General features: G+C 42.3%; 1 protein-coding gene across 1 annotated transcript; it reads left to right on the top strand.

Moving 5' to 3' along the window:
• The first annotated feature begins 1,161 nt into the window (after positions 1 to 1,161).
• Positions 1,162 to 6,701, top strand: LOC120682218. Its single transcript, XM_039964025.1, has 3 exons — positions 1,162 to 1,232; positions 4,795 to 4,860; positions 4,960 to 6,701. Exon 3 carries the CDS (start codon positions 4,980 to 4,982, stop codon positions 6,498 to 6,500), a length of 1,521 nt encoding a protein of 506 aa, XP_039819959.1. The 5' UTR covers positions 1,162 to 1,232; positions 4,795 to 4,860; positions 4,960 to 4,979; the 3' UTR covers positions 6,501 to 6,701.
• Positions 6,702 to 19,027: the final 12,326 nt, after the last annotated feature.

Here is a 19,027-nt window from a genome sequence, read left to right as displayed (position 1 = left end):
GAGTGGAGTCAAATCTTTGCTTGTTATCCAAAGTTCATATATCTAGCAGGGGCGTCCTGACAAAATCAGGGGCTAGTGTGAAATGCTAAGACGAGGCCCTAGTGGCATAGTAAAATCAAACAATAGTAACAAGTAGCATATTAATGAGATATTTCGAAAATTGCCGTACCTATTGTTCACTTGAAGAAATTTATTATTTAGCCATTCATTGAAATAAAATCTTTGTTTTTGAGATTCAATTGGTTCATCTATTCTTTGTTTCTTTCTACGCTTTTGATAGCCGGAATCATATTTCCTATGTTGTTTTGTCGAGGACAAGACTTGCATTTGCAATGGTAAGAATAAAATTAATAGATGTATTTTAATCCACACAAATGATGAAAGAAGAAAAATAACACAAAATTAAGTCTTACTCTTGGCCTAGCTTTCTGCCTTGGCGAGTGCCACTGCTATAGTGCAGTTGCAATTGCAAGTGACCAGGCGTGGGGCGATGATGGCAATTGGAATTGGATGGGCGAGGGTGGTTGGGTGCAAGTCCTGCTCCTGCTCGCCAGGGGCCTGCTGGTGAACCGCGAGGCGGAGGCCACGACGTGCGGCGCGGCGTACGCGACCGTGAGAGGAAGGGGAACACGAAGCGACGTCTGGGGGTTTAGCCTCGCGATTGTGCACCGAGCCGCCGAGGGAAATTGGAAGGCCGGGCGTCGGGCCGATCAGTTCAACTTCTAGAATTTGGGCTTAGTTTTGGTAGAAAATGGACTGCAAACTTATAAAATTGAAGTCTTCTATACTACTATGTATTAAGGTACACTTCATATTTCGGGGGCCCTTCAAATTCGAGGGCCCGTGCGATCGCACGGCTCGCACGGGCCCAAGGACGCCCTGTATTTAGTCTGATATGTGTTGTATTTCCAGAGCAGAGAAGAGATTACAGATTTTTTTTATTTTTGAGAAATAGAAGAGATTACAGATGCTTGAATCCGAATGGAGGAGGTTGTCAGTTCTGCAGTCGTCCAGGAGACAGTTAGCCCAAGATAGTGTAAGATTCACCGTGAGGACTGGGCTGAGGTAACAGGCCCATACGGTGTTTGAATATTGGGCCATGCTTTACAAAGTGATTTGATAGGCTATGATCTGGGCCACCGTGAGTATGGGCCTCCATGGACCGTGCTCCTTGGTTGGTCCAGTGGCAGCCATCAGCGGCCATGGGGGATCCATCTCCGGCGGACACCAAGGTTCATACGTTCGGCTGATCCATTCCCCTATATATGCAACTTCATTTAGGTGCTCAGTTTTGCTTATTGCATCTGTGTTACAGTTCACTGCAAAATTGCGAACCACGAGCGATTGTTGTTGCTTTATGCCTTTAGTAACCACTGAACCGGAGGAGCAGATTCTGAAATCGTCAAATCATAACCAATGCTGTTTAGTTGGGGCCTTGGAGGTGGGTGGGATTTATCACCATTACCATCTCTGAATGCTACTTCAGTCATTATTCGTTCTCAGTCACTACTTTTGTTGCAAATTCAAAGTTTGAAATTTGAACAAGTAAAATTAGGACCTAATGATTTGCTTCCGAAATATCTAATTGAGCGATCCAACAGATGAGGTGTCTTGAAGGTTTCTGCTGAGATCAAGTCCATGCAAATAATAGTAAAAGAAAATGATCTTTGACTCATGGACGGTGCCATTTCATTTTTCTGTTAGTCTTACTAGCAGCCTAGGCTGAACCTGCTGCTCAGGAGTGCAATAAGTGTGCCATTTCATTTCATTTCATTTGCAAGCAACGCACCCAGGAAGAGGAAGAAACAAGGCAGAGAGTGAACGTGTCCTCATTTGCCAAACACATTGCTCATGCTTCCAATTTGCTCATATCATCATTTGTTGGATCTAGTAATAATGAGTTGAGATCTAACTTGACTTATATCCGAAGATTCGAGAGACTTGCAGATGGTGCAGATGAATTCCTGAAGCTCGTTTAATTCGGAAGGACCCCATGACAGCACATTTTCTTCAACCCTCTCATCACCTCGGAGTTTCTCAGGTATCAAGCATTGTGCAGTAGCAAGTTTTACTACATTATTCAACAACCTGTCAGCATTGCAGAGCGTGGAGGCAATACTAAGGCCCTGTTTAGTTCCCAAAAAAATTTCTACCCGTCATATCGAATCTTTGGACACATGCATAGAGCATTAAATTTAGTTGAAAAAAATAACTAATTACATAGTCCAACTGATTTGCACGAGACGAATATTTTAAGCCTAATTAATCCATAATTGGACATTAATTGTCAAATAACAACAAAAATGCTACAGTATCAAAATCCAAAAAAATTCACGAACTAAACAAGGCCTATGTTTTTCCCCAAGACTTAAACGAGCCTACAAAGAGTTCCAGTTTAGGATTCATGTTACATCTCTCTGGTAGTACTGACATACTTGGTGTGATAGTAAAGTGCATGCAGGAAGTTGGACATCACTTCAAGCTTGCAGGTGAAGATGTCAGTAGAGAACTCAGCATCATTAAGGCACTCCGGATAAAATATGCTACTGGACAAATGGAAAAGCTTATGACCTGAGAGTCAAGTTTTTCGCGCATTGAGCACGTCTGATTTTAATTTCAAGCTCGATGTGATGAGTTGTTGCGAATAAGATCATATTTTGTACTACGAGGTACACAGTGAACTTTATCTTCAGGTAATGTCCTTCAGTTAATTTCTTATAGAAGGATTTCAGCATAGAGTAGTTACTAGCAAGGCTTCAGCCTGTGACCATATCGATCATGCATCCTATTCACTGCACAAGATTATTTTCATCATAATTCTATTGTAATTTATGTAGTTGATCCAGCTTCCAGTCCTGTAGATTTTAAGATTTTTGCTAACAGCAAACTGAACTTGTCTTTTCATCTAACACTGGTTTGACCGATTTCAGTAGTCATCGCAACTTGATAGGTCTTTAAGAGTACCTTGTCCCCATGTACCTTTTCAAAACGAACTAAAGAGCCATCTCGTGTTTTCCAGTTGCAACCGTCTAGAAATTGTCAATCTTAGGTCACACGTACCATAACTGCATGAAGAATATATATATATATATATATATATATATATATATATATATATATATATATATATATATATATGCTTCTTCATTGCCTGAAAGAAGAAAAAACTTAGCTGACCATTTTCCACATGTGCTGTCCAATGTCTGTGTGCATGTTTATGCGCATTGAATCCATTGTATTTGTTAGCGAGTACTTTAGGCTGGTAGCAGGCAGCACCGGCCCTCTGGCGTTGGTAGCAGGCAGCACGAGCCCTCTGGCTGTGCGCCTCCGGCCTTCCCCTTCAGGGGATGTATAGATGGATATGGATTGGGCAAGGATCTCCTTTGGTTAGGTATTGTTTCATAAACCCTAGGCCATTCTAAATGCTACCTCAGTCATTATTCATGCTCAGTCACTACTTTTGTTGCAAATTCAAAGTTTGAAATTTGAAAAAGTAAAATTAGGACCTAATGATTTGCTTCCTAAATATCTAATTGAGCGATCCAACAGATGAGGTGTCTTGAAGGTTTCTGCTGAGATGAAGTCCATGCAAATAATAGTAAAAGAAATGATCTTTGACTCATGGATGGTGCCATTTCATTTTTCTGTTATTTTCCCAAGCCATATTTGCTTTCAGTATGCATAACAGGGATTACTTCTCAATATAGTGATGGGCAACCCTCAAGCCCGTTTAAAGAAAAAAAAAGTTATATGGTACTGCATCTCAAGTCTTAATTAAAATCCAGCGGCCTAGGAAATATTGAAATGGAACTGATTGAGCCTACTAATTCAAGTCCTTCCTTTTAACTAAATCCCCTTCCTTTTCTAATGAAGTCTAACATTCTTGCTAGTTACACTTTCCTTTGACTTTCATCTTCCTCCTAGATTGTTAGACATCCTATTTAATTTTCTGTGATCAGCTTACATCTGGTTATAAAGATAACAAACATTTTTTGGTACCTGCTAATGAGCATGATCTTGCACTACTAAATCTTCACCTCTTCCCTACCAGCAACTACTACAACCACGGTACTACATTAATCTTTTCTAGCAATACATGCACTCCCAGATCCACTCATGTATATTGATTTATTAAGAGTGATGTTAATCCTCTTCCAAGTGCAGATTTTTCATACATTGTTGAGCCCATCATGGCAGAGATGGTGACTTCTTCCAAGTTCCTTGTCCACTACTGTGTAGATGAAATATTTTCAAACTTTAATTACCCTATCATTGATAGTTACTGATAGAGATTGAAATCACGCAAAATGTTCAATGCATTCAACTGAGAATTCAGGATTACATATATAGCCCAGGATCAAGGCAATCTCAACCACCTTGTTCATAGAAACAGAATCAAGGGGGGGGAGATTGCCGATATGGGCCCATGCGTGATGAACGCAAGCAACAAGCCAGGCAACAGCCGTGGCATGCAAGCCTAGCTAGGTTGCTAACAGACTAACAGTTACCACACTAACACCTCCATTTTCACATGACTTGACACACCTCTTCGTCTTTTTTTCCACATGATGGCGTTGTTGGCCAAGTATATTCACACCTGTAATGAAGTGGAAAGTCTCAACATTGACTTAAGGCCGACTTATTGACTAAACAATCTCAACATTGACTTAAGGCCGACTTATTGACTAAACAACATCCCTTGGAGAGACCAAAGCTAAACCCCTCACTATTGAAGTCATCTAACATGGCCATCACTTTCTTCTCGCTCTTTAAGTTCTCAATCTTCCCTTGCAGTAAGCAGGTTTACTCTCAAGAGTACACTGGATAGCTGTCTACCTCCTCCATGCCATTCAATTAAAGGTAGGTTCTTGCAGCTGCTAAGTTAAAACTTACTTGTTGTCTTAAGTTCGTATATCTCATCTCTCATACATTTTTATATGTTATATATTTTCTGAACAGGGAAGGAATACTGCTTGAACATGGCAGAGATAGTCAGTTCTGCAATTGTCCAGGAGACAGTTAGCCAAATCCTATCTGGTCTTGCTCAAAAATATGAGGTGAAAGAGGAATCTAATTCTAGCAGAAACTTGGAGAGGCTAGAGATGGCACACATCAAGATGGAATCTGTGCTCCACGTGACCGACAAATGGCAAATCACTGATGTGCCACTACTACGGTGGCGGAGCAAGCTGAAGCGTGCTGCCCAGGAGTGTGGTGATACGTTGCAAAGGTGCAAGCAGCGTGCCATAGAAGAGCAAGAGATCAGGCAGCGGGTGAGTCAGTTATCATATCCCAAGCGGATTGCTTATGCTACCAAGTCATTCATCTCATCTATTACTCGATCTAGTAATGACGAGTCAAGAAGTAGTTCTACTGATGTTGTTCAAAGATTTGAGAGGTTTGCAGATGGAGCAAATGAATTCCTTAAATTTGTTGAGTTCAGTGCAACCCCACGGCAGTACATGTTCTTCAACCATCTCATCAGCAACCTTCTTAGAGGGAAGGCTCTTAGGTACCAAGCATTTCAAGGAAGAAGATTTTACTTCCTAGGCATACGACCCATGAGCTCTCCAGATCGTGGAGTAGAGGCGATGGTAGGCTTTGTTTGCCATGACTTCAGGGAACTTACAAAGGGTTTCAGGCTAGGATTCATGCTACGTCTGTCTGAAAGTACAGATGTATTCGGTGTTATAATCAAGTGCATGCAGTCAGTCGCACCTCACTTCAAGTTTGCAGCTGAAGGTGTCAAGAGAGAGCTCATCCAGTTGCCTACCCAGGATTTTTCTTGGGTAACACAATCTCCTTATGGTGAAAGTGCATACTGGTTCAATGTCCACAACACTTTGACTCAATGGTTTCGTCCAAACCCTCTCTGCTGCAATCAGCATGAGCAGAATTTGAGCGTTTCATCTAGAACCAACAAGACAGCAGCTTCATCGTTGAGACTATTGTCAAGTATATTTCCAGAGGAGGTTATTTCAATGTTTTTGCAGTGCCATGTCTCACTATCTTATGATCATAAATACATTCGAAGTTCTGGTGTTGAACACAAAGGAAGTAGTTCTGTGAATTCAGATATGCCTCTGTTAAAGCTAGGAGTTTTGTTCTTACCACATGACTCCCTAGAGGATGTAGAGACTGAAACCGAGAGCTATGCTTTGGAAGTGATTGGTGAAGAGGTGCAGGAAATGGTTCACAAGAATGCATGCCTACAAGATATCGATGAGAAGTTGCTGCCAAAAGCCATAGATTACCTCTATCAAAACAAAGAGTCAAGGATGTATCAAATGTGTCTGAAGTCTAGCCATGGCACTGCAAACCTTTGTGTGGAGAAGACAAGAAGGCGTCGAAGTAAAGCCTCCAGATCACTGATTTTGGATAAAAGCGTAGTCCAACAGCGAGATAATTACAGCATAGCAGGATGGAAGGAGGTGGCCAAAGAGGACCTACTTAAGCTTTGGGTTGTGCGTTCATCTGACAAGATGGAAGGCTCGATCTGATCCTGCGCCGGCCATGCATAACTTGATGGGTCAGCACAAGTGAAAAATATAGCTGATCATTTCCACATATGTGTATGTCTAATGTCTGTGACCCTGTGTATGTTCATTGCATCTTGTACTTGTCCATGTCATGTAAGAGCTCTGTATGGTGTAATCTGTTTTCTGATATATATACTTTCCTCACGATTGTTGTGCTTCCATCATCTACCAAGATATGTTACTCGAGCAGCTTGCGGAGCTGAAAATAATAATAATAAAAAACAGAAGATGAAGGTCAACAACTTCAATTAGCGCATAGGATTACCATTACGTGTGGAATGCTCAGGTTAGGCAGCTTAGCACACCTCAGCAACTTTATTTATTGTCCATGTTACAAAAGCTCTTTATTTGATCTCATCAAAGCTATGAATGAGTTTTATGGCTGCCATTAGAAAAAGAAACTGATGTTCTAAATGCCTAGTCTTAACTCTTAACTAGGTTGTAATCTCCCTATATAAAGGGACCTTGAGATCAATGAGAAAATTGGCTCCATTCACTACATTCTTGTCCCTACAATTTTTATTCTCTAACACGTTATCAGCACCCTGCTCTACACTGAGCAAACTGAGAGGAGGAGGAGATCGACGACATTAGCAATTGTAAGATGCCGAAGCACTCACCGAAAATGCTTCAACTCCGTCGTCTTCTCCGTGAGCAGCTCCTTGAGGCTCTGCTTGCTCCAATGCGCCGTTCTCGCCGTCGTGGTCGCCGTGGCATAGCTCCTGCCGATGGAGCTCGCCGCGTCGATGACCTCGCGGCTTGCCAGGCCCCCCCGGTGACGCCTGATCACTGCACCGCCGAGGGGCGCATCCTCGTGAGCTCCCCGCGCCACTGTCTATCCCATGGATGGACAACCAGGGTGCGGGTGGAGTCCGGAGGGTCGCCGGCAGCGTCAGCCACTCATGGCGTCGCCTCGCCACGCCGGTCGGTGATGCCGCGACGGTCTTCCTCGCCGGTGTACTCGCCGATCCACATGCCGGTCCGCTCTGCTTCGCCCAAGTACTCGCCGGCGACGCCGCAGTACACCCCGACGCCCCTGGAGCCGCCGGGCTTCGAGCTCCCGCGCACCAGGGCCGCGCGCCGGGGCGCCCTCCCGTTCTACGACGAGGGGGAGAGCTCCTACGTCGCCGACGAGGTCGTCTTCGACGAGCCGGAGCTCGCCCCACCATCCCCACCTCAGGAGCTGGCGGCCGTCGACGAGCTCGGCATCGCCGAGCCGGCCATGGCACCTCCGCTCCCAATCCCGCCTCCACCCCCGGTCCCGGCGGACCGCAACGCGACGGCGGCAGGGCTGCGCAGGTTCATCCCGATCGGGTATGTCCCAGCCGGGGCGACCTCGCGCGGCCTCGAGGGGCGCCCACCTCGCTCCGGCGAGGGGGAGGCCTAGGCCGGCAAGACCCGAGCAAGAAAAGGGCGGGAGGGGGAGATCCGGTCGAAGCCCGGCCGGATCCGGGTGGACGGGACGAGGAGCATCGCCGGCAGCAGCCGGACTCTGGGTGACGGCAGCGAACAGGGGCGGCGGCGCATCGGCGCTCGCGGCGAGGCGGGCCGGCTTGGCACGGCGCATCAGCGCGGCGGCGAGGCGGGCTGCCCTGGCGGCGGCGCATCAGCGCGTCTCCCAGGCGCGGCATCGGCGGCCCGGCGGCGCCTCTGCGCTCGCTGGCGACGCGGTGGCCCGGCGCGGCACCTCCGTGCGCACCGGTGGCGCGGCGACGGCGGCTTCAGGCGCAGCAGCGGCGGCCTTCAGGCGCGGCGGCGGCTGGCGATAGGTGCGGCGGTGGCGGCCGCCTGGCACGCGGCGCGGCGGGGGTGGGGGCTCCCCCCCAACCCTAGCCCAAGCCGGCCTTTAGGCCACTGGCTTCTGGGCCGGCCTGAACGGCCCGATAGGCCGCGCCGGCCTGCGCGCCAACCCTGCCCCCTGGACCCAAAGCGGCGGTGGGCCGAAATCGAGATTGTCTCGGCCCACCGCCCAATAATATTTACTATTTTCAGTATTTACATTTCGGCAAGGATTTAAATTCAAGTATTCGAACTTCGAACAATTTAAATTCCGCAAATAGCCCTCAGGTTTTAACAAGATCTATAAAGTACTATATTTACCCCATGTAAATATAATTATGATGCACTATATTTACCTCATGTAAATAAATATTTTTGTGACCATATGTCAACAGAAGTTGTATCATAATATGTACTATAGATGAGTTTACCACAGTAAATTCATACATTCGAGTTCCTATTTCTATAGGAATTTCAGTTACATGGTACAAAATGTTTGCCTACGGCAATTCCCAATCAAATGTACTCTTATGTTGAGTATATTGTTCAAAGTGTTGTCCTCATGACATCCCAATAATAATGTATTCCATATTATTTTTCTATGCAATTTACTTTACATGCAATTCATTTTTCTTTTTAATTAAGTCCATTAGCTTATATCGTAAGCCCAAGTACTTAATTTATTTTATGCAAATATTTTATGTGATTACCTTATTATTTATGGATAATATTTTAAAACTTAAAATATTGGCCATACACGAGATCATACCTCAGTACTACTATAGGATCTACACTGTGTTACACGTGTTGACTATCCTCAACGTGCATACACAATATTGAGTTTTAACAAATGACCTTCACCCTCACGGTGATAATTTTTCTTCATTTTTCAAATTGGTCATACACAAGGTGTACCACATTATACCATGGGATTTCATCCACAGTGTGCATATCCAATTTGAATTGAATAGTAAAATGGTCTACACCTTCGGGTGATTATCATAATCCATCCTTCGGATTGGTCTTGGTAATATTTACTATTCATTATGATTTTCAATCACTTATCCAATATGAGGTAAACACTACATGTGATTCAAGACTCATCTTGATTTTTACAATATTTGCATATTCCAATTCAAGACACATCTTGAATATGAAGTTATTTAAGTATCATTTGCTTAAATAAATATCAATATATGGTACATTATTTTGGAGGTTACACATAGCCTATGTTTTGGCAACGATTTTACCTCACCTATTCCCACAGGAATGGATCCAACATATTGGTAACGCTAATCAAGTATCAACTTGAACCCAAAATTTTGCCTTTATTGCTATATAATTTACTAACAAGTAAATTCATACATGATCAAATTATGTAGGACATGGCTAATATTTCTACTTTTGAATTTTTCCAAAGTCGCATTGAATGAAATTTATTTTTCCTATCATGAGCATTAAGATACCAACAATATCATTCAGGCATATGGCATCACTGCTATTGTTGCTCCATGCCAACAAAATGCTCACTCCATTCTGGATATTGCCACACTTGTGCTTTGCGTCTTTTATGCAACTCCAACACTTGGATTTTACAAATCTGAGGAAAAGACATCCATCTACCTTTTGCAAGTCCCTCATCAGGATTTCAACAAAGGATGTGATATTGCCAAAATCATAAATGATTGTTCACTCATTCATTTATCAAGGATCTTCGTTCTATGGCAATTTATATCAGAATGGATGCTCTTGAATGTGGCTATCATTTTCCATCGGAAAATGATCAAGTGTGACAAATATCACATTTTAACAAAAGTGTGATTGTACAAATCCATGAACACAGAAACGCCAAATCAAACATTTGGCTCAACTATACCTCCAACTCATTGGAGACAAGCGAGTTCTTTGGAATATTTTGAAGTTCACTTCAACAAGCAACGCTTGCAAAAGTCCAAATTTCCATCGGAAATAATATTAGCCTAAATTCATACTACCACATGTGGTATGTTGTCCATTACAAAAATATCATGTACCTCAGACATGATATACATATTCTTTTGCCTCGCTTATATATGGGATTCAACCAGATGGAAATGAAACATGTATAGTGTACCACTATATTACTAACACAATTGTTTGATGATCCAAATAGAATTGCAATTTAACAACATTCAGTTGGTTGTATGCGGATTTACACAACGCAACATAGATCCAAATCTATCAAACTGCAATCATACGACTCCCTCCGTTGCAGTCAGTACGTGGAAATTTGGTTACAACCAAATCATTTCCCATCTGCGAATTGGTAATGTTCTGCAGTACCAATATCACCACCGCAGCATACATCAATGGGCATTGGAGATTTACGTGAGGTACCATTATCCGTCATCCAATAGTACCTCAGATCTCTAATTGGGGACTCATTCATGCCCATGTGCTGGACACATCTTTGAGGAAGATTCCAGGCATTAGGGAGAGATACTTACCACACATCGAATGCCAGGAATCAGAAAAGGAGAATGCCATCATTGATGTTCGATCCTCATACCCACGTACCAAAGATTCTGAACCAACAGTTCAGACCATCTAATATTTGCAACACATTGCAAATTGTCTGCCAAATGCATTTACTTGTCACCAAATCCTATTCCCGTTTAATGTGCCAGAAAGAGTGGAGGTACCTAACAAAACCACTCATCTCCCGAATCTGAACAAGAGGGGGAGAAGTATGGCCACATGGGGAGACGGCTTTTTGCAAGCATTCTTGGATTAGGGGGAGAAATCCTCCAAGACAATACATTCATATCAACCTCATGTTGATAGACAACATATGGATATTTACTATCCAAAGCCTATGGATGTTTAACATCCAAAAGTCCAGCACAACTTGTGCACAAATATAGGCGCTGGGTCATTGGAATGCCCTAACTTTGTTATTGTGGGAAATAACATGAAGTTCAAAAGGGTCAATATTTCCACATGCTAAAATTGGTTCCATTGAATCAATCATCCAAAAGACTACAAAATGTCGACATACTCCTCAATATTGCCACGCATCTTATCTGGATCCAGACCAAAAGTCCTAGGCAGAGTGTTCCAGCACTCATCATATTGGGTCAATCAAAGGTGGCAATTAAGGAGAATTGCTTTCACTCAAAGTGAGAAATCTTTACTTTGTTAATGGTTTCTCCTAACAATGCTTTCTCAACGGAAGCACTATGGATTCACAAATCCATAAGGTGGTGAAATAGTGAGAGCTTGTAGCACATGGTTTCACGCAGAGACCTAGCATAACATACCTATTGGTATGTGTGGAAATTATGTTTCTATATCAATAACTGGCAAATCAAATTTGATTTGGATAGATTTGGATTACAGGTCCCAATGCACTTTGTATTCTGAATCAAAACATAAATCGCAACATACGTAAGTCACGCCAAGACTTGAAATAGTCAAGTTGATTGTGGTACAACTGACTAGGCGAGTTCCTTCCACAGAAGGATGTCTCCCATCTTGATGATTCCACCTGTGTACTCATAATAGAATCCCATGGATTTTATACATCTCATATGACACATCAAAACAGGTAGTCATCATATAAGACGGATTTGAGATGAAATATTTGGGTAAAACCAAATTATGCTTGAGTCCATAACTTAAGCACACGTCAGTCTTCCAATATTCCATTGATATTGTATACCAATATCCAAATAATATTGGACAATCATACTACCAACAATATGGTCATTCAATCCCTAAATATGGATCACTATCCATGATGACCCTTGGGATTGCAATCTTAGTGCCATCAAAGTGCTCATGTATCTTGCATATCGCAACAGGCCTGATATTGCATTTGCAGATACTTACTATAGCTCAAAATAGTGCTACTTCTACACCACAGAAAGGTGGGAGTCAAAGTAGATATCCACAGATATCTATAGGCACAAAGGATCTTGATTTATTATTATCTAAATTAAGATATGATCATGTGGGGTATCAAGATATTGACTATTTAATCCCCTATATTGACATATCACATACTGATGTTATGGTGGTAAAGTTCTCATAGGAGTCATCAAACTTGGCTCTAACGGCTACTTCCACCCCTCATTCTAAAGTATTACATGAACATGTATAACTTCATCGAATGGCCACATTTGATTCCATCGAATCACTAGCCATTATCTTTAAGATAATGCAACTTGTGTTGCTTGAGTGTAAGCAGGTTACATAAGAGCAATATCATTATATTGCCTTTCAGAAATATTTATCGCACTCTTTTCTTTTATGAGTTTTTCCTCTCAAGGTTTCTCATAGAAAGTTTTTAATGAGGCAGTAATAACATAAACATATGTCATATCTCTTGTTTTCCCCACAGGGGTTTTTGAGGTGGTATCAAAGACATATAATTACAATTATGATCCTCAGATCATATTTATTGTTCTCTAAACTTTGTCATGGGTTTTCCTTCCAAGGTTTTTCCCATATGAGTTTACAATGAGACAATAATCAACATATGCCATACCAATTTTATCCTTATTTTTCCCACTGGGTTTTAAGGAGTTTTTAATGGCATATCTACACATATTTCTTCCTTTTTTTCCTAAAGGGTTTTTGGAGGATTCAAGATAAACATTGATCTTAAAGGAGAACTCGATCAAAAGGGGGAGTGTTGCAAAAGCTCTTTATTTGATCTCATCAAAGCAGCTATCAAGACCATGGTAACAGCCATGGTTAAGGATATAAATTGAGTTTATTGCTATGCTATGAATGAGTTTTATGGCTGCCATTAGAAAGAGAAACTGATGTTCTAAATGCCTAGTCTTAACTAGGTTGTAATCTCCCTATATAAAGGGACCTTGAGATCAATGAGAAAATTGGCTCCATTCACTACATTCTTGTCCCTATAATTTTTATTCTCTAACAGTCCACACCACTTCACACGCACTCTGTCACTGACCAGCTGACTGCATCTTTTTCCAATGGGAGACTTGGACGATGATGCCACTGAATTCTTCTCTGCTACTGCCATCTTATTATGTTCTTGCAGGACCAGGTTACCTGGCCTCCAAGAGATGATCTCGACGTACTCTGGGGACACCTTTGACCAATGACCAACAGTACCATTCAGATTCAATGAAGAAGCGAAGATCGGAAGGCTGGTGAACCAAATTACACAGCATCAAGTAAGAATAAGAACTGTATTTTGTTTAACAAAACTTCCTTTGCCTACCCTTTGCAGGGAATCTATCATGAAAGGACTAAAGAGTGATTTAACCCCTCTTTATTAGTGCGCCTAACTGACTAGGTGCTGCAAGTTGTGTATCGTTCTATCTGCACATTCCAAGCTGCTCAATGCAGGGTAGTGGAATATTTCCAAGATGCATATTTCACTTTTTCTTTCGCAGCCGTCTGCTAGTTATCACACCAATCTTCATTTGAATTTCCATGCAACTTGAACGCACCTGTTCCACTTTTCAACACTCAATGCATGTTTACCAGTTGAGTATTAAACACGTACAAAGCGGTGACTCTCAAAGTCTTCTTGAGATTCAGTTAAAAGGTAGGTTCTTACATCGCTAATAAAACTTTTCTTGTGATCTCCGAAGTTGATATCTACAGCCTCTCCTGTATTATGTATACTTTACATGTTGAATTTCTTGAGCAGGGAAGGGACAGCTAGCACATATGGTTGAAACCTAATGGCGGAGATTGTCAGTTCTGCTGTTGTCCATGAGACAGTTAGCCAAGTTCTATCTGGTCTGGTTCAGAAATATGAGGAGAAAGAGGAATCAAATGCGAGCAGAAATTTGGAGAGGCTAGAGATGGCAAACATCAGGCTGGAGGCTGCTCTTGAGACATCAGAGAGGTGGCTGATCACTGGTGCCAACACAACATTTGGCCATGCACAAGAAGGATTCAGTAGTGATGACAAACACTGATAAACCCAGCATGTCAGTAAAGTTCAACAAATGCAGTTACAGGTCCTAGGACTGATCGGGGAATGGAAAGCCAATGTGCAGTATGCTCTAAGTTAGGAATTTATGCTTTTGTAACACATAGCTCTTGATAGGGTTGTTAATGTGTGTTTGATTTGTAACACATCATTCTTGGTGTTTGATATGCTCGGTATTACTATACATGGTCTTGCTTCACCATAAATGTAAATTGAGTTGGGGTTTGTGATAAAAACTTCTATAAATATTCTGTACCATTAGCGACTAAAGAGGATATCAGAATGTCATGTTTAGTTTCAGTTACTTCAGGACTTGTCTCTGGTCGACAATTACATCTGTGGACTTTATGTCTTCAGGAAGATCATATGCAAGTTTCTGCACTGAAGTGCATCTAGGCCGATAGATACTAATGGTAAGTTTCGGTGATTAATGACAACCGTATGCGACTAACGTATGTTTTGAAGGAAATATTAATGATTAGTTAAGTCTCATATGGAATGTGAAAAGAGACCCCTCAATTCGAAACAACCATGCGTGCCAATGACTCATTTTCAAAGATTAAGGACCTTTCTAGTCTCAAATGTCACAAGGAGATGAAAGACACTTGATTTAGATAGGGTTTATAGTTTTTAGTTCTTGACCGTACTATTAAGAGGGGTTCATGAGTTAGTAGCTTGATCAAAATTGAGTTGGCCTTAGAAATCATGCATACTCGCTCAAAAACAGCCCAAGATGGTCAATAGAAGTCAACACAACGCTTGGAAGAAGAAACAATCGAAGTTACATTCGAATCCAAGTCAATTCAGCTGAAAACAAAGAAAAACAGCAGCACCGGTTGAACCGGTGCCCTAGCATCGGAGCATCCGATGCTTGGCGGAAGGACCGATGCCCTGTCGGTCTATCTTCTCTGGATACAGGCAGAAATCAAGTCAAAACTCTATAGACTCTATAGCACCGGTTGAACCGACGGTCAAAAGATAAGCTCCGGTGCATTGGATGTACCATGTTCCAGAGAGCATGTTTTGGTGGACTTCAACTTCTCTTCAGCACCGGTTGAACCGACGCTTCAGAATTAAAGCACCGGTGCATTAGACGTCCTATGTTCCAGAGAGCTTGTTTGAGTTGGTCAGTGAACCTCTTCAGCACTGGTTGAACCGATGCCCCTACGGAGCATGCATCGGTGCAATGACGCAAGCCTGGATACTGTGTCAGAACCCCAACAGCTACAATTTGGACACAGAGACACCGGTTGAACCGACACCTCAAATCTGACACCCATCGGTTCTTCCGGTGCTCACGGTTTTTCTGCAGTGGACTTCCAACGGCTATGTAACTCTTTCCACTCTATATAAGGGCACCCCATGGCTCATTTCAGTTGCCTTTGATACCCTGAATACTTGAGGCCACCCTTGAGAAGAAGAGAAAGTGCTTTGAGCAAACAAGAGAAGATCTAGCACTTTGTGCTTCAACCTTGAAGAATCCATCCTTTGCAAGTGTAGCAAGTGTGCTTGAGCTAGGGCCAACTGAGTGTAGGTCAAGTGAAGGCTTAGGAGCTTGTTACTCTTGGTGTTTGACGGCACCTAGCCGGTCTTGGTGATCGGAAGGTTCTTGGTGAGCTCTTGGTGTTTGTGGGAGCCCCAAGACAAGAAGATTGTACACGGTGTGAAGCTCGCCATTCCGGAGATGGAGAAAGAGCATTCTTAGTTATCACTTGCTCCTTGGTGAAGCAAGGGAGCTATACCCTTGTGTGGGTGCTCCAACGTGGATTAGGGGGGAGCGTCAACTCCTCGATACCATGGGAAAAAATCTGGTTGTCTCGTGTCTCTTACTTTTATTTCAAGCAATTAAATCCTTTTGTTGTTACTCTTGTCTTTGATTGCTTGTAGTTTGACTAGAACAACTTGCATGGTAGTGTGATCTTTTGCTTAGGTTTTGATCTTGCTAGTGTGATATCTTTTAAGCAACATGATCATGATAGTGTGTTTACCTACCTAAGGACCTTGTGCTAGCATGCTCTAGTGACTAGGTTTCAAATTTATAGATTGGGCAATACTAGTCTAGGTTAAGGACTAGATAGAAATTTGAAAAAGTCCCAATTCAACCCCCCCTTCTTGGGCCACGATCCTTACAATTGGTATCAGAGCAAGGGCTCTCTTTTTAGGCTTAAAATCCTAGAGTATGGCCGGGGGAAGTGGTGGTCCACCCAAGCTCGATGGGGGAAACTATGCTTATTGGAAAGCTCGCATGGCGGGTTACCTTGAGGCTATTAATCCCATCGCTTGGGCGGTCACGGAGAAACCTATAGTCGGTCCTTGGAATGAAGACCAAGTTAAATATGGTGCTAGAGCAAAGAATGCTTTATTTGATGCTCTTAGTGAGGAGATCTTTGCTCGTGTTCATAGCAAAAAGACCTCTCATGAAATTTGGGAAGCACTTGAAGCTATCTATGTTGGTTCTAAAAAGCTTCGTGAAGAAAAATATCAAGTGCTTAAGGAAAAACTTAATGAATTCAAAATGCTTCCAAATGAGTTAGTTGAACAAATGTTTGCTCGATAGAATGTGCTTATTGAGGACATTAACGCTCTTAAAATTTCTCCTTTGTCTAATAGTGACATCATCCGGAAGATCCTATATTGTCTACACAAGCCCAAGTACAACATCGTCACCTCATTGCTCTATGAGTAGGATCTTGAAACGCTTGAAGTGAGTGATGTTGTTGGGAAGATTCGGTCTCATGAGATGTTCCTCTTGGGAGAAGTTGATCCACCGCAAGACAAGAGAGATCTTGCACTCAAAGCTAAGAGTGATCATAAGTCCAAGAAAAAGAACAAGTGCAAAGTTCCATCACCAAGCTCAAGCGAAGATGAAGCTAATGAAGATTCAAGTGATGAAGATGGTGATGTTGAGCTAGCACTCCTCATGAGGAAGACCTCCAAGATGATGTCAAGGTTGAACAAGAAAGGGTACAACTATGACCCCAAGAAAAACAAGTTTCGTACCCGGAAGAGCAAGGACAATGTCAAGAAAGTTTGTAAGGGATGAGGCGACACCAACTAGAGCGAGGGAGGAGGCGGCAGAGCTTTCGGTTGTAAGTTTTTTGTGACCTGCGGGGCACACCCTCTATGGTTTTGTTAGGGTTTCCCCCTAGACCCCCCTTTGCTTGTGTAGCTTTTTGATTTTGTACACCATTTCATGTCATGTCTGTGGAAGGGATGTGGAGGAGCACGAATCGCTGAGTAACGAACTGGCGGAAGTTGCGGGGTGTCGCTGACCAGGGGGCCGATGTGGAGGAGCACGAATCGCTGAGTAACGAACTGGCGGAAGTTGCGAGGTGTCGCTGACCAGGGGGCCGTGATTTGAGTGTGTGTCTGTACTCCATTTCATGGATGGAGGGGAGGGATTTGGAGGAGCACAAGGAACGCTGTGGGATGGATTTGGAATCCCTGAACTTTTTGGAATGTATTTTCATGTTTCTATTTTCGGGATTGGGTGATGGACTCCATGGGAAGGTATTATGGCTGCGCGCACTGGGCAAGCGCCAATCTGAGCCTGCGTGGCCGGTGGCGAGAGCTCAGGGCGAGTAGGCTGCCGCAGGTCACACGAGGTTGGAGGTGATTGGAGCCAGCACAAGCCACGTAGGATGAAGGAGCAGCAAGCTGAGGATGGAGATAGCAGCAGGCTACGAAGGGGATGTTGTTTTATGTGCATGTGTGAGGGAGTGGGCTGGGATTTTTTTTGCTTTTTCTGGTTGCGAGACTAGGTTTTGGCTTAGGTTTACGGTATACTGTGTGTGCTGATCTACTGTCTAGGTGCAAGGTTTTTTAGTTCATTTTTTTTGCTCCTCGTTGCAAAAATCAGTTGCTTTCTACTATGGAAAAATTTACCTTTTTTACCATGTTTTGGTTGTTGAAATGGAATTTTTAGGCCACACACCTGAATTGGATTGGTGGTTTTGTTGGCTTTAGCTGGGGGACGGTAGTCTTTGTTTTTGCAACGTTTAAGCATGTTTTATATCTTGTGCTAGATTGATTAGAGAAATGATCATGAACCAATTTTGTTAGTTTAATAGTTTCTTATGAATCTATATTAATTATTAGAAGTACTCCCTTGTTTATTAGCAAGTTTGACTAATTGAATTTTACATGGGAAGTCTGACACCATCCTTTTTGTTAGTGAGAAGTAGTAGTAAGCCAGTAGAAGCGCTGTCTGTTTCTCAATTTTGTTCTTGTCTTGTCTGTTCTTTTTTTTCACAGAATTATAGCTGTGAAATGCTGCAGCATACTAATTGTACACTGAAGACCTATAAGCTAAGGATCTATTAGAAACAAACTTAAAATAATGGTAGTAATGCTAAGTGCCAATGTAGAGTTAAGCAAAACATGGTAGCTCGTTGTTGTCTGCTGTCCATTGTAAGTAACTTGTAAATCACATTGGCTTCAACATGCATGGTTAGACTGTTACAACTTACAACATAATATCATTATATGCTAGTGTTATCTAACTTATAATTCAATATACATTTTTATTCTTTAAGTTTCATTTATGTCCAAAGAGTTTTTTCATTTTTGTTTTTTCTAGTGTAATCTAGTTCAAACATGCTTAATTGTAAACTGAGTTTAAATTAAAATTCAAAAATAATTTGTATCAAAATTATACCAAGAATCTTGTAATTAAATTTTTAATTTCGTTATAATTTTCTATTTAAATTAAATATATGCTTAATGATTTATCTTTTTACTGTTATACATG

This window comes from Panicum virgatum, chromosome 7N (genome assembly GCF_016808335.1).
Source record: "Panicum virgatum strain AP13 chromosome 7N, P.virgatum_v5, whole genome shotgun sequence".
In the NCBI taxonomy this organism is placed as follows: Eukaryota; Viridiplantae; Streptophyta; class Magnoliopsida; order Poales; family Poaceae; genus Panicum; species Panicum virgatum.
Note: the sequence above shows the minus strand (reverse complement) of the source record. Positions and strands in the feature narration are given on the sequence as shown.